The sequence below is a fragment of the Tenrec ecaudatus genome, chromosome 6 (assembly GCF_050624435.1).
Source record: "Tenrec ecaudatus isolate mTenEca1 chromosome 6, mTenEca1.hap1, whole genome shotgun sequence".
Lineage (NCBI taxonomy): Eukaryota > Metazoa > Chordata > Mammalia > Afrosoricida > Tenrecidae > Tenrec > Tenrec ecaudatus.
Window position 1 is genome coordinate 158,504,456 of NC_134535.1, and position 16,065 is coordinate 158,520,520.

Sequence of the window (16,065 nt, forward strand, 5' to 3'; positions counted from 1 at the left end):
CATACATGTATACACACACACCAATACATACATCGAAGTCTACGGAATCCCAACCTTCCAAGGAACCCAGACCATTTAGTCATGACCGTTGTGCATTTGTAGGATCCACTCCCTGGACCTCACCACCCCCCCAAGAGTCTGCAGGTGGATGGATCAGTGAACAAGGCAGGGCTGATGGGGCACAAATCCTGATTTAGCATCCTGTACACCTTTGGAACACCTTTGGGATATGTATCAACTCTTTCTGATCCTTCGGATAAACATACAAAAGCACTAAAGATTAAAAACAAACGACCACGAAGGCCATGGGTAGTGCACACAAGTGGCGCCATGAATCTACAGTGGAGAACATGGCAGCACCACGGATGGTGGTGTTTCACGGTGGAGCACCAGCAGTAATTAATCCATATGCGACTTAATGCATCTCCTACTATTTATCTGGAAATCCAGAACGCTACCTTGCGTTCCTGCCAAACTTGGCCAAGGATCCAGAGGCAATTGTGCCAACAGACCAAGGGCCTACTGCATGGTTTAAAGGTGGGTCAGGGTGATATTCCCACACCATACTTATTTGTTGTGTATACTGAGCGTATCATCAGAGAGGCAGGCTTGCATGAAGGAGTATGTGGCATCAGGATTGGAGGAAGGCTTATTAACAACCTGCGATATGCAGAGAACAGTCTTGCTGCCGAACATGAAGAGGATTTGAGGGACTTGCTCATGAAGATCAAGCATGACGGTCTTCAGTATGGATTGCGACTCAATGTAAAGAAGACAACAGTTCTCAGAACCTGGCCAAGAGATGGCATCATCATAAATGGGGGAAAGGTTGAAGTTGTCAAGGATATTGTTTTACTTGGGTTCACAATCAGTGCCCATGGAAGCAGCAGCCAGGAGCTCGGAAGACATAGACCTCTTTAAGGGATTGAGAAGCAAGGAGGTTACTTTGGGGGTGAAGGTGTGTCTGCCCCAAGCCATGGCATTTGAAGTTGCCTAATATGGATGGAAAAAATGGACATTGCATAGGGAAGCCTGAAGAAGAACCGATGCACTTGGAATTGTGGTGCTGGAGAAGCATATTGAAAGTTCCATTTATAATTAAGGTGCAAAAAAAAGAAAGTTCCATGGATGATTGGAAGGACAAACTGCTGCTCTGTGTGAAAGTAAGGCTAGAGTGCACCTTGGAGGCAAGGATGGTAAAACAGCATCGCACGTACGTTGGTCATATTGTTGGGAGAGACCAGTCCCTGGAGAAGGCCCTCGTGTTTGTGAAAGTGGGAGGGGCAGCACAACAGAGGAAGGATTGACACAGGCAGAAGCAATGGTCAGAATGGTTCAGACACGAGCAACGTTGCGTTCTGTTGGGCATACGGTCGCTCTGGGGGGGAACGAACGAACTCAGTAGCACCTCCCAACAACAACGGCTGATACCAGTTTGGGTCTGGCTTTCAATTCCACATCTGTCCCTTGGACCATTCCGCGAGTCACTTTCCCTCGGCGATGCTGTATAGGCGTAGTGGTGGCCAGAGCCGCTATTTCCATTGCACACACAGGCCGTGGGTTAGCTAGCCGGCCACCCTGAGAACCCGTTAAACGCTAACCTCTGCATTTGCCTGTTCTAAGCGGTTGATATTAGGGGTATCTTAACCTTTCCGTGAATTACTTCTTTCTTAAGCAGGATCTTCTGGCCTTTGCATATGGAAGCTTTTTATCAGGGACTGAAAGACACGAAGCTGTGTTCCAGTAACAATTGTGTCATCTCAGGAAGAATCCCTTCCAGGGCTGTTCCTCACTGTCCTATGGGGTCTGTAGGAGTGAGAATGGATTTGATGGCAGTGGTGTTAGTACCAAGCTGGATGACTGGTTCTCCGTGCGGTCCGGTTTGCTAGGACCCTTTACTCCGCACGAATGCAGTCTGTCACTGCCACAGGAGTTAGCGGGTGGGTTAATACATGCTTGAGTCTACTTTTTCATCCACTCATTATATTTACATAAAGCAATCGTTACCAACTCATTTTGACTAAAAGAAGTAGGACATTCTCCTGTGACCACCATCGCTGAAGGCTTGTGGTAATTTTTTTTCATTAAAAAGCCAAACCCCATTTCCCTGCCGAGTTGGCCCATCTGTCGTGTGCGAGGTGGAACTCGCTTCCCCGGGGTTTCCAAGGCGGTGATCTTTGGAAAGCAGGTCACCAACCTTTCTTGTGAGATGCCTCTGGGTGGGTGTGACTGATTAACCCCTGAGGAGTAGTCAGTCACTGTTTGCTTGAGAGCCCAAACGAATTCAACTGTCCTGCAGTTGAATGCTGACTCATTGAATCTGTGGGAGGAAGATGAGCTGCCCCATAGGGTCTCCAACACCTCTCTCTCCTGCAAAGCGACTGGAGAGTGCAGAACGCACACTTTCGGCGAGTGGCTGAGCTCCCTAACCACTGCACCACCAGTTCTCCTCGAGCTTGAGCACTATCCGTTCATTTTGCACCCTGGGCATTGAGCGTGGTGGCAGTAGGTGGGGTGAGGTCACAACACTGATCGCCACAGTGAGTCCAGAGGGAAAGAGGTGGTCTGCATGGCCCATCAGTAGAAGGGGCGCACGGGCTTCCAGGGTAACTTCCTCCCAGACACAGAGACAATTGAGTGACAAATTCTGTTCTTTCGCTAATAATATCCGACTTCTGTCCTAACTGCATCCCGCACCTTGGTTCTCAGCTGAATCATGCTGACGAAGGTCAAGGATAATAGCCTTCAGTGTGGATTGCGACTCATGTAACGAAGACAAATTCCTCAGAACTAGACCAGGAGATGATGTCATCATAAATGGAGACAAGGAGAAGAGGGTATTTCACAATTACACATGGGGCTGGGAACCGCAAGGTCAGCAGTTCGAAACCACCAGCCGCCCCTCTGGAGATTCATGGGACTTTCTACTCCTGTGAGTTCTGAAGAAGAAGAACACAATGAAATGAATAGCAATGAGTACAAACAACAAGAACATGTTTGAGAAGAGATTGTGGCGATGATTGTACAACACTTCTTGATAGGGCTCAATTATTGCATCGTATCCGATGAGTCTGTACTGACTCAGTGGTGGTGAGTTTGGCTTTTGGTTTGGAGTTGTACTGGTTGTCGCAAGTGGTGAGTGCTTCTGGCATCTAGTGGGTAGAGACCAGAGATTCAGCCAAACACAGGACAGTTGGCACGACAAAGAGTTCTCTGATCTCAGTGACGTGGTCAGTCGTGTGGAGGCCGAGAAACCGTGGTCCACAGGATGGGTACTTGCTGTCTACCGTTCTCGCCTGGACGCAGACTGACCAAGAAAAGTTGAGGTCAGCAGCTATTCAGAGTGCACTCTGGTGACTGGCCCTGCTATGAAGTCTGTGTTGCATACTGGCTGGCCACTGGACACTGTCCTACGTGGGGTACCCCCCGCCCCACCCCACCCCATCCCGTGGAGAGTCTCGTTCGGGAGAGAGTGAACTCCATTTGTGCTGCCAAGCTGCCGTGACAGTGCCCAGGAAGGCCAGAGCAAGAAGACCGACGGCCCTTCGTGGAAAAGGTTTTGTTTTCTTAGAAATTGTGCTCATTTCCGACCCTCCATTATTCATCTGAACAGTGGTGTCTACATAAGGACTGGGCGGAGACAGCACTGTTTGGGGCAGTTGGTCACATTTCCATGACAACAGTTAAGCTGCATTTGAGGGTTCTCGGAGGAAAGGGCACCCAACAATTTTGTCACCCACAAGCTGTCTGCAGCCTGGGAAGCTGACCCTCGGGGGCTGCTGCCCTGCTCTTTTTCAGCCCAGAGCTCTCAGAAGGCATCCGTTGTTGCTGTGGAAACAGAGGGGATGCTCCAGCTTATTGGGGGAAAGTTAGCTAAGCACGAGAAAAGACATTGTAATCACTGTTTACCTACACACAACAAACACAGAATGAGCCCCACCCCCATCCTGCCAAGGTTGCTGTTGGTTCAAATTTGTGCCACTTACAAATGCTTTTCAGGTGTTTCATGTTCATCGGTGACATACATCTTCATTGCCCTCCTTCTATTTTTGAACACCTCAAATGTACCGATTTTGGGGACTTTGTACAGAAGAGTCTCACTATAAACATCCATTATGAATCTTGTGGTCTAGGTCAAAGTTATATAATATAGCAGTACCTTTGCTCGTAACTATTTTTTTCATCTTTTCTGTAAGGCCTAACTGCAGTGATCAAATCACTGTGTACGGATGGAAATAAAAGCGTGGGCATGGTCACTTATTATAGATCTGAATTGCATTTGTGTTTTGAACATTTCATTGGCTACATTTAATTTGGTACCACGGAATTGAAATTCAGTACCACGGAATTGAAATGTAATGATACTATTGATCTAATAACAGCTGGCGTCCTAGTGGGCATTTCTGGATGAAACTAATATTAGGCAAGTAATTTCCTAATGAACCTGGAAGCGCGAGGTCATTGGTGAGACACCCAAGAGGAACCATGTGGTAGATTGTACGGGATTGTGTCTTTGGGGTGGCATAGCATGCTGATGTGATTAAAGGAATTAAAGCGTAGTTCATTATATATCAATTGGAATGTAACACTAATTAAAACCTTCCTTTGACTCCGCCGAAGCCTATTCTTAGAAATTATGCAAATTAAGTGGGGCCTTGAAAAGAAGCCTATGCAATGTTTGCGTTCCCTATAGACAGAAATAACTAGCTTATTGGAACAGCAAATCTTCCCGCTCAGGATGTTTGCATCGGTCTGAAACGCTACACGAGTTTCGCACATCAAAAGACTTCCGCTGGCGGGGAGTGTTTATCTATTGTCCGTCCATTTTCTGCCTGATCCACATATGTGAAAGGGAGGGACCAAAGATTTAAACCAAGATGGGTCCTCCGATTGTTGTTGATGGAAATTCCCACAAGCATCTGCGTGTGGCACGGGGGTTCAGGATCTGGCATCTGCACCGGGGATGAGTCGCTGCTCTTCCGACATTCAAATCCTCACCAAATCCATTTTAATTTTGCCGTGTTAATTAGTTTGAACTCATTCTCCCCTGAGCCATGTTCTTCGCAGTTTCATCCCACGCGAGGAGTATTTATTGAATGAAGCCGGGGTAGGGAGAAACTTTAGCTACGGGTGTGGGGTGCGGGTTGGGGTGGGGAGCTTGGTCTTTGTTAGCCACACACCTGGTTGTAAGAGCATGCTCCAGTCCTCCAAACCTCTACTCCCATACATGTGGAGCGAGTTAGGTCTGTTCAAATAGGCACGTGGGAGATGAGTGGGACCTACAGTGGTGAGCCTGTTTTCTTTTTCTCTGTCATCTGACTGTGCCATACTCTCCATCTGTAGATGAAACCTCAACAATAGTTTGTATGTTTGATAAAGAACTTTATTTAGTATTCACCCTGAAGTTGTCTCGCCCTGCAAGAAAAAATGTGTTCTGGTGCCTCTCGCTGACGATGGCAGGCAGGGCCGCCCTAGGAGAATGGTGCTTCTCAGATAGCTGTGTTTGAGTCTCTCCGGCAGCCGGGTAGTGTCTTTACCTGGCCTGACCTTGGCATCCAAGGCAGAGATGTCATCATAGGCTAACTGAGTATAGTACACGTATAATTAGTGTGTCCAGGGAAACACGCCGGAGTGGGCTAATTATTCTCTTTCTTAGGTTAAAATGATAATGCCATAAATAATCAAATATGATACGATTTGTCCAGACTTCCTAGTTCTAGCACAATACCCAAGCTTCACAAGGTCAGCCATATTACTTACTTTCTCCTTCATCCAGTCGACTAGCATTTAATATTTTGTCGGTGGTGGTGGTAGTGTTAGCGGCATGGAGTTGGCCCCTGGCTTATGGTGATACCCCTGGTCAGGTCCTGTGCCATTTCCACAATGGGACCATTGTGATGCATGGAGTTTGCACTGACTGGTGTTGGGGAATGAGCAACTAGGCCTCTCTGACTGTTCTTCTGAAGCCGGTTCAGCATCATAGCAAACCTGGCAAGGAGCGTAGTGACCGCACAGGAGCCGCATTGGCCAGAATCACCCCCGGGTTTCCTGCAGGACAGGTGAACATTCCACCACAGAAACACTGCTTACCGCTGCGTCGCACAGAGTCTGTGACATCACCAAAGAGAGGTGGAAATCAGTGTGGATTTTGGAGCCAGCTTGGACTCACTAGATGAACCAGGCCACTCTGAACATCCTCTCTTGGTCCCCACTGGTGATGTTATAATGAAATAGGTCCTGAGGGGGGATACATTGTGGGGCACCCCGGCATTTTATGGCACGTCCTTGTTCCATTGTTATTGCTTTGTTTTAAAAGACACGAAAGTGGCGATAGTGCTTATGAGTTAATATTTCTTTCAACCTCTGAGTTCTCTCTGGTACACCCTTCTTGGATGACATTGTAAAATTGTTATGGATAAACAGTAAAAATCGGAGAGTTTAAGGAAATAGTATTCATAGCCAGCACTTTTTCACTTGGTACTATGTCTACATATGAAATAAAATGTATACGACTATGAATAGTGAAGGTGTTGTTTCTCGGCCATTAATGTAAAAACAACAACTCCCTGCCACTGAGTCAATTCTGACTCATAGTGACCCTCTAGGACAGTGGTGCTCAACCTTCCCAATGCTGAGACCCTTTCACACAGTTCCTCATGTTGTGGTGATCCCCCCCCCCCCCAAAAAACATCAAATTCTTTTTCTTGTTACTTCATAAACATAATTTTGCTACTATTATGAATCGGGGGTCAACTCCTGTGAAAGGGTCGGTCGACCCACAGATTGGGAACCACTGCTCTGGGACAAGGTAGAACTGACCCAATGGGTTCCTAAGGCTGTGGCTCTTTAAGGAGTAGAAAGCTTTGCCTTTCTTTCTCAGCGTGGCTGGTGGTGTTGAACTGTTGACCTAGCAAGTAGCAGCCCGATGTATAACCACTACACCACCATGATTTTTTTAAAAGTTCCTTTTGGGTTTCTTGCTGTGAAGTCAGAGTCAGGCCTTGGATTCCCACTCGGACTGCTCGTGTTTGAATCCTGACTCCTCTCTTATTAGCTCCGGGCAACTGCCCAGGGCCTCTACCTCTCTGTGTCTTCATTTCTTCCCTGTAACACTGGTGTCACCTCATGGGCTGTCTGTCATGAGGAGAAAATACGAGAATGGACAGAAAGTGCTTATCAGTATGTAAAATGTGTTCGCACAAACCAAACCCCATTGCTGTTGAGTGGACTGTGACTCCAGGGGATCCCGTGGATTAGAGGAGAACTGCCCCACTGGCTTTCCAAGGCCACGTCTTGGTCCCTGCGCTGGTAGGTTGGCACCCCCGGCCTTACTGTTAGCAGCCAGGCGCTTAAACACCCTGCAAGCAGGGATCCCGAAGTGTGCGAGTAGTTGTTCTGTTGTTATTGTCAAATACGTCAATATTGTATTTCAAGCCCAGTCATTCTCAGTGAGGAGTCACCGTGTTTTAGGTGGAGATGCTTCCGGAGAGAAGAATGCTGCTGAACCTTGAATGGAGCAAGGAAGTGGATAAATAGATAATCTCTTTGACAATGCCATTCTGCAGAAAATAAGGTCCCCCGAAGAGAGATGCCTGGGACGACAGTCCTCCAATGAAATGGACGGCATTTTACTTTGGATCAATATTAAGCTACTTCTAGGGCAAAAATAAGACGTGCCACGCCCAATGCAGAGGAGAATGGCCCTGCCTGCATTTGTGCAAGGAAAGTGGTGTTTCTGTAAGCCCTTTACCTGGGCGCCGGTACAGTTAAATGAACGGTGTTTGTGGAATATGACAGGCATATTTGTAAATGCAGTGACGATTTAATCATACCTCCCGACCTCAGCAGTCACGCTCCTGATCCAATAATTGTGAGGTGTGAATGATTCTCTCGAGGGTTGCAAAGGCCACAATGTCTAGTTGGAAACCCCAGTGAATTTTCTCTTCTCTCTTAGTAGATAATCGCATTTGTGAATCATCTTCTGGGACCAGGGACTCTCTTTCCCCTGAGCCTTGTGAACGATTAGCTGGGTGTTTGTGTTGAAGAACACATGGACACGGGCTGTCCTCACAGGCCAGAGAGATAGCCTGGGGAGATTGAGTTTGTTTTGCAATAAGAACTGCCCCTTCTCTCATCCACTCGCATGGACGGATGATGTGTAGGTATTGCACACACACACACACACACACACACACAATTTCAGAGTTCAGGTCTATGAATTGACTTAAGTGGGAATTCTCTGGTGTTGAATTCTTCAACTTTCATTCAACAAGAAAACCTGTCTTTCTGAAGTGGCCTCCTTCATTTGCCTTTTAGATCAGATTCTGATGCCTCAATTGAGCATTGGGAGGGACCACTCCTCACTACTTGAATTTAATCTTTTTCTCATAAGTCTAGGATGAATGCTTTTCAAGTTCCAAATTAAGAGTCCCTCCCATAAATCTGTTGATTCCCATCACCATAGATATCCTTAATTTTTATTTGCTGTATGTTTTAAAAAAAAAGTCATTCTGAAATATATTCGAAGCGTGTGTCTCCGAGCAGTTTCCTCTGTGTACCCTTTCCTTCTGCCTTTGATGCAGGTTTGTGTGTCTGTCTGGATTCTGCACAACATCTGGGGTGGTACCTCAGTGGCTTCTAAAACACTTTCGGATTAAACATGGAATTGGATGTCAAGAAACCATCTAGCTTTGCATGTTCATTCAGCTTAAATAAATAAATATTTATTGAGGTATTTTTTTCTGGATAAGAGAGTTTGATGCTCACTCGAAGGTATTATATAGCCAATGTAACTGGTCATAGTCTTTAAAAGTGCTACAGTGACCCAGGGTTTCCATGGCAAGTCAACTAGAAAATAAGAGCCCTGGGTGTGTAGCGATTATGTGTTGGGTTGCTAACCACAAGGTCAGCCGTTTGAAAGCTCTAGCTGCTCTGTGGGAAAAAGCTGTGACTTTTTACTCTTGTAAAGAATTACCCTACAGTGGGTGAGTCGGAATTGAGCTGATGGCAGTGAGTTATGATGGGTTTTTTTGGGGGGGGGGTACTTCAATATTTCTGACATCAGTCATGAATGACATAAACATGAATAGCAGATACAGTCAGACTCTAATCAGGATGCATCTGTGCTCCTAAATCTTTTACATTTCCGTTATATTGATTTACCTGTGAACAGGGGGGATTTCTGCAGAGTCACAGACGTTGTTTTTTTTTTAAATGCTAGTGAAAAGTGATTTGAAAGAAGTGAAATTGAGGATATAAAAGTTTATTTTTTAAATTATTAGTCCTTTTTTAGGGAACTTGTACAAATAGCATCAAGATCCATAATTCAGTTAGGTCAAGCATAGTTGTACAGTTGGTACCACAATCAGTTTCCAAACATTTTCTTTCTTCTTGAACTTGATATCAGCTCCCCTATATCCCCTCCCCCCTACCTGATCCCCCAGGAGCCCTATTGCTATTATTATTGTTGTTGTTGTTTCTGCCGTATCTTACCCCATCTAATAAATCCATGCACCTATAATTCTGTTGTTTGCTCCCCTTGTGTGGGGTTATACAATCACCCTTGCAATCATATCTCCCCACCTCCCTTCCCATCTCCTCAGGGAGACATTACTCCCATTACTGTGTTCTGAAGGGTTATCTGCCTTGGCTTCCACGCATTGAATGATCTTAATTGTGCAAATGAGCCTATACAGGTCTAACAAGATTAATGAGGTAAAACTAAGGCCGTAATAGGGGAGGAAATATTAAAGGACTAGAGGATAGTTATGTGTTTCATCAATGTTATACTGTACCCTGAATTTATCATCCCTTTCCGGTGGCCCTTCTAGGAGGGACTGTCCAGTTGTCCTACAGTTGGGTTTGGGGTCTCCTCTTTGTCTACACTCCTTCACATCCATTTGCTTGTTTTTGAACTGCTGGTACCCATTCCCATTGACACCTCGTGGCTGCACTGAAAATCAAAAGGTGGAACTTGGCGGTGGGAGGGGCACCCAGACGTCCCCCTGTCTGCAGAAGCGTATTTTATAGTTTGCAGATTCATTTCTGCAATCTTGAGTTCACATTTCGTCGCTGGGGCGTGGGTATTTGAGACCAGAGTGTAAATGCTTGGATGGGGAGACAGCGGCTTCTCCAAGTGCCTGGCTTTTCCTTTGCCCTCAGCCTGTTCAACAAGAGGGCGAAAGGGTTTTGCACACTTTGAAATGAAAGCAGCCATTTCCACACGCTTGTGCTTGTGCCACTAACACCGAGGGGGAGCGATTTCAGATATTGGCGATCAGAGTCCTGACTGCCAGAGAGGAAGCTTGGTCTCAGCGTGGATTGTCTGGATGTTTCTAAGTTGTTCTCCTGTGAGTGGTCACATGGGATTCTGGCCTCTGTTTCAAGGTTATGGATGAGCAGGGTGTGAAGAGACAAGTTCATGTACTGTCTGGAGAGCACAGCGACCCTCCTGGAAAATGTACACAGGGTGAGCTGATCCCCTCTTCACCTCGAAAAGGAGTTTGATGCAGTAAGCCAAGGCGGAATACACTTACATCATTGACATTGCGCTTCGGCGTACCATGCTCTGCCCTCCTGGGAGAAGGTTACCGGAGCAGCAGATTGCTGTCCTCAGCTTTTATGCTTCCTTTCCAAGGAAAAGCAGTAGCTTCTCACTACACAATTAGGACTTAGATGAAGCCGCAGGTACAGGTCGGCTGCTAGTGCAGGGTCCCAGCACGCCACGGGGACATGTCATGGAGCACCGGGTACGAACTGGATTCAAGATGTGCAAGTCAGGGGTCAGGATCAGCCAAGACCCTGGCATTTAAAATAGACCTCAAGGTCATGAGTCAACCCTTCTTAGAAACCCGGACTCTCCTCAGAGAGTAAAGGTTGGGGCAAGTATGGGACTGAGAGTGGGCACACGGCCTGGCATCGAGGCAATTAATGATGGCATCACACCCCGGACGGTAGTCCTTTACCACGAAACTCAGGAGGATTAGCAGAAAGGAGAGCAGGCGAGGGATGGAAGCTCCCAGAACACTGGTGCTAGCAGCAGCCAATACCTGTTTCCTATTGCTGGTGGACCAAAGTCAACCACAAACCATGTAGCCTTCAGGCTGTGGGTAGGAGTGAGCGCATGCTGCAGCGAGGCAGGGGCAAGCTGATGGGAGAGAGGTACACAGAAGAAATTCTGCGGGAACATTCCGTTACCTGCTCTGGGACCATCTTGGTAGTAACTCGTGTGCCATCAGGGCCTGGGGACGTTTCTGTGTGGCAGAACCGTGTCCCAGTGGCTGCTTCAACGGATTGACGGCATCCAGGCAAAGCAGAGGAAGCATTCTAGACTAATGCCTCTTTGCTAATGGTTCGAGTTTGTGCTTAAGAGGAGAAAATGGGTATCTGGCAAACCCACGAGGACACCCACCTCCGCCTCTACTCACTTTTCATCTTGTGCTGCAGGTGCGAATCAGTCACTTTCTGTGGAGGTCTGGGGTCTCCATACTTGTGCTTTACAGCTCCGTTGGCGTGTAGTAGCAAGGTTTTCTGGATTTATGATCAGTCTGTGTTAATGTGCACTAATGCGTTGTACGTTTTTAAAAAATTTCTTTTCTGACTCCTCTTCCCCATCCACCTTTATGAACTTATGCCTTATTTCCAATGAGGGGAAAAATACAACTCCTCACCTCCACCCAAGATACTTCCTTAAGCTTTTCCTTAGGCATGGAAGTGTTCCTTACCAGTTCTCGAGGAATTTAAAATGTGCAAAGGCTCCGGCTTGGCCAGTTCTGATGGGTTTTGTCACGGACCACATCCCTTCTCCTGCTAGTCCCACCCTCCCTGGATGTGGCATTCCTTGCTTCAGTCAAAGCCATCATTGCGAAGATGAAAAATGAAAGAGGCCTTGGAATTCTCCCGGCATATATATTCTGTACCTTTGTGGCTAAAGCCACGGAGCGTTCGAGATTTTATAGTCACCGTCTGTGCCCTGGCCCCGCAGTGGGCATCCCCCGTGCTGGGCACCGAGCGTCTTGGCCGGCTTTGGTGGGGGAGTGGACGGACGCTCTGTAGCCGGGCTGTGTGAGATCCTCAGAGCTAGATGTCGAATGACAACCCTGCGTTAATTAGAAGCCCACTGTTGACTTGCAGCTAGCAGAGAGTGATGGATCCCTAGATGTTTTGTACTTCACACTCAATTGATGTACTTGGAAAGAGCAGAATTTATTTGCAGCTATTACTTCCTCAGGGACAGGCTGCAAATACATTTATTTATCCACTACTATTTGTACGGACTGTGAGTTATGATTTGACCTCCATCTAGGCAAGATAAATTCTGGTATCCCGAGTCCATCCAGCCAACCTCATCCATTGCTGGAGAGCTGAAATGTGTATTGAAAAAACATTTTTTTTTTCAAAGAAGGGGAGGCAAGTTCCGTCTCTCACCCATAAAGTTCCTGGGGGTGGGATATAAAACTGTCAGGCGACTATTAAGCAGGGGGCGTTTGCTGGTCTTAATGGAATAAGGGTCAGGTGTGCATGGTCTGGCGAGCTGGTTTGAATGTTTTTCCGTGCATGGCTACAAGATCGTCGGCTCCCTGCCTAATTGGTAAGCTGTAAGCTCTGGAACACAAGGAGGCAGGCACACTGTGCTGCGTACAGTGGACTCACTGAAACCCTGTGAAGTCACTCCCGTGGCCAGAGGTCTCGATTTCTGGGGCTGCTTCTCCTGTGTTTAATATGACTGATTGCGTCTATTACACTGCTGCTGTCCTGCTTGATAGCACCTAGAAAGATCAAAGCCATGCAATGCGAGCGTTTTTGGGGGGTTAGTGTACATTTAGGAACGACTACAAAGGCTGGCTTGCTCTCCCCTGGAAAAGCAATGTAGCCTGCAGAAAATAATTAAATTCGCAGTATCTTGCAATAATTAGAAATTCGAAACGGGAGAGTTAATTATTTCAATCAGATTGCGGCTGTGGCCCAATAAATGTTCCAGGATATCAGCCAGACAGTTTCCAAGTTAATTTACAATGCCGTAGCTTTCAGTACACATAACACGCGCACACACGAACATACACACACACACACACATATATATTTGTTTTTTCAAATCTTCCCCCTGCAGGATCATGCAGATCTGCGAAGCCATTTCTTCACAGTCGGTATGAAGCTGGAAACAGTGAATATGCGCGAGCCCTTTCAAATCTGTCCTGCATCAGTGACTAAGGTAGGTCTTCCGAGCTCCCTAGGTACGCCTCACCCCAGCCTGCAAGCACGACCGATAAGTCCTTCAGTTCAAAGCCAAGTGCAATGTGCAGGATGTGCAACCGAAGAATGGTGGCCTTTTAAAATAGTACAGCACTGGGTTGAACTCTCTTTTTATCACTGGTACCGTGGAATGAAGGCGCCCTCGTGGCACAGCGGTTCAGTCCTGGGCTGATTTACGGAGGCCTGTTGTCTGAACCCCCAGCTGACACATAAGACGTGGCCGTCTGCTTCTGTAAAGAATGCCCCCGTGCTATGGAGTCCATGCTGATGCAGTGGTTTTCAAGGCTGTAAATCTTTACAGGAGCAGGCAGCCTCGGCTGTCTTCCAGGGAGCAGCTGGTGGGTTTGAACCATGGACCTTGTGGTTAGCAGGGCTCCTTCTGTGAAGATGATAGCCTTGGAAGCGCTCTGGAGCAGTTCTGTTCTGTCGTGGCGGGCGGGTCACTGCGAGTCAGAATCAAGTTCATTATGGGAACCGACCACAGATCTTGTCTCTCTGAAGGAGCTGCTGGTGGGTTGGAACCACTGACCTTTAGGTTTGTAGCCCAAGTTTAGCCTCTGTGGTAGGAGGGCTCCTTGTATTAGCTGGGTCGTCGTCGTGGTTGTGTGCCATCCAGCTGAGTCAGACTCACAGCGTCTCGGTGTACAACAGAACGAACCGCTGCCCAGCCGTGAGCCAGCCTCACTGTTCTTAGCCGTAGTCCCCTCTGTCCACCACGTTCACAGTGCTGTTTGTCCTCCACAAAATACCTAAACGACTCCTGGGGTTGCCTTGTGCAGTACCTCACTCACTGATAGCAGCTGTGCCATGTAGTTATTTGGAAATGAACCTGACAATGGCGAGAAGCAAAGTCCTACCTGTAGTACGCCGGTACTTTTACCTCCTTGCTCGTCTGTTTCTAGCAAACATCAGGGACAACAAAAGGCTTCTAAGATTTGTAAATTTTAAGTGAAATTACTTTTTTTCCCTCAGAAAGATATTTTTATTGCAACCTGCTCCTCTTCAAGATAATAATTTGCTCTCCCATTGAGGACATCTGGGTGAAGGCCCCAGGGGTCAGTCGGAGATGGGGGTTTTGATGTTACCTTACCTGCTTCTTATCAGTGGTAGGGAATAACCAGCAAGCCAGCTTCTGGGCAAATGTGTGTTTTGGTTAATGGCCTTCTGCCCATTGAGTGGGGCAACTTAATTAGAGGTTTAAAAGTTAATTCCTTTTTAATTTCTTCTGCAGGAGATAAGGCTTATTAATGCAGCAATTAGTGTTTTAAACTGGATTTTCTCATTGAAGATTTGATAAAGTTTGAGCAATTTAGTGTTCGTAATATCCCATAGAATATGGGCCATTAGTCTTAGAATGAAGTTTTTTCTTTCGCCCTAAACACTTCTTTTTTTGTGAAGCCAAGTGCTTTTTTCCCCCCTTGTTAAATCCTGCTCATTCGATGAAAGAATTACGAGATTTGAGAACAAACAAGCATGAAACCTTGCTTTGAATGATAATTTCAAGGTTGAAATCATACACCGTCCATTAAAAGATTTATTCGAAATTGCCCTTGGGGATCTTTACCCTGTACTCTGCCAGGTATATAGCACATTGCCCTGAAACTTGAGAAGGATCACTGTGTGGAGGCCTGGTCAGAATTTCCCTTCGTCCCCACAGCAGGTGATCCCATATTGTCAGCTACCCTTTTACCCATTGTCCTCATTACAAAAGGCTTCATATCAGCATTACCAGGTATTTATAAAACAAATTTAATGGAGACGCAGGTAAGTTTAGCTTGTCAACTGCAGACGGTCTCACAGTAGAATGCCTGTAAACAGTGACATTCTATGAAATTAGACTGTACCATATTTGTGATTAGTTTAATCAAAATACTTTTATCTTATTTGATAGACTTTCAATAGACTTCCCCTTTGGTTTTCACTGGAAAGGTTTTTATTCTAAATAGACTGTGTGAGTGTGTGTGTTTGGGGGTGGGTGTCCACTGGCTTTCCATTTTCCTGTCCATTCTGGTTTTTTTCTTACACTTCATTCCAAAGATAAAATCCTTGAGGCATTCTGTTTTATATATGGTGCTGCTTCTTAAATCGACCACATGTTGCGTAATACAACACTACCGAGAATGCCTTTCTCTGCCCTAGAGCCTGGGTGGGTGCCTCCCCAGATTGAAGATGCATCTTCCTGTACTAAGCTATCCAGACATTCTTACTACTGAAAATATTTTGACTTAACTATATTTCTGTCAACTTTGAGAAACATGTTAGGATGTGGCAAATGGCGATGCCTGTACTCATCCGATGCAAATTTTATTTTTTCTTCCCCATGCGAAGCTTTTCTTCTCGGGGCAAGTGTTGAATAAATAAATATCACTAAAGCAAACAGATTAGAGACAAGTCTGTAGAAGGTAGTAAATGACCAGCCTTTACCAGCAGAGCAGGTTTGTAGTGTTTAGAAACAGCCTGAATGATGATTGACAGACGGTGATAATGGGAGTGAAGATGGGGGGAGGGCACTTAAAAAAAGTTGATGGGAAATAGCCATTATCTTTCCAGTCCGTTTTCCACATCCATTTTTGTACCCTCTCCAAATATGAAATTATTGTGTAGATTAGAGCCCAGGAAACTGGATTTATGTGATCTAAGCTTCCGTTTCTATTTCTGCCTGCTTTGAACTGCATGATCTTGGCTGAGTCCATTCATGGTTCTAGGCTTCACTTCTGGTTCTGGACCACATGACACCTTGGGTTCTGGACCACATGGACCCTGATGGAGCTGATGAAACATGCCCACCTTTTCCTCCAACGGATGTGCACATGA

The 16,065-nt window shown here is 46.3% G+C and overlaps 1 protein-coding gene across 3 annotated transcripts in view; it reads left to right on the plus strand.

Moving 5' to 3' along the window:
• The window catches only part of SFMBT2 (Scm like with four mbt domains 2), a 264,343-nt gene that overhangs the window by 158,977 nt on the left and 89,301 nt on the right, over positions 1–16,065 (plus strand). For all 3 annotated transcript variants that reach the window (XM_075552409.1, XM_075552411.1, XM_075552412.1), the window contains one exon: positions 13,109–13,210. In XM_075552409.1, the coding sequence (XP_075408524.1) occupies positions 13,109–13,210 (102 nt within the window). The remainder of the gene's footprint in view (positions 1–13,108; positions 13,211–16,065) is intronic.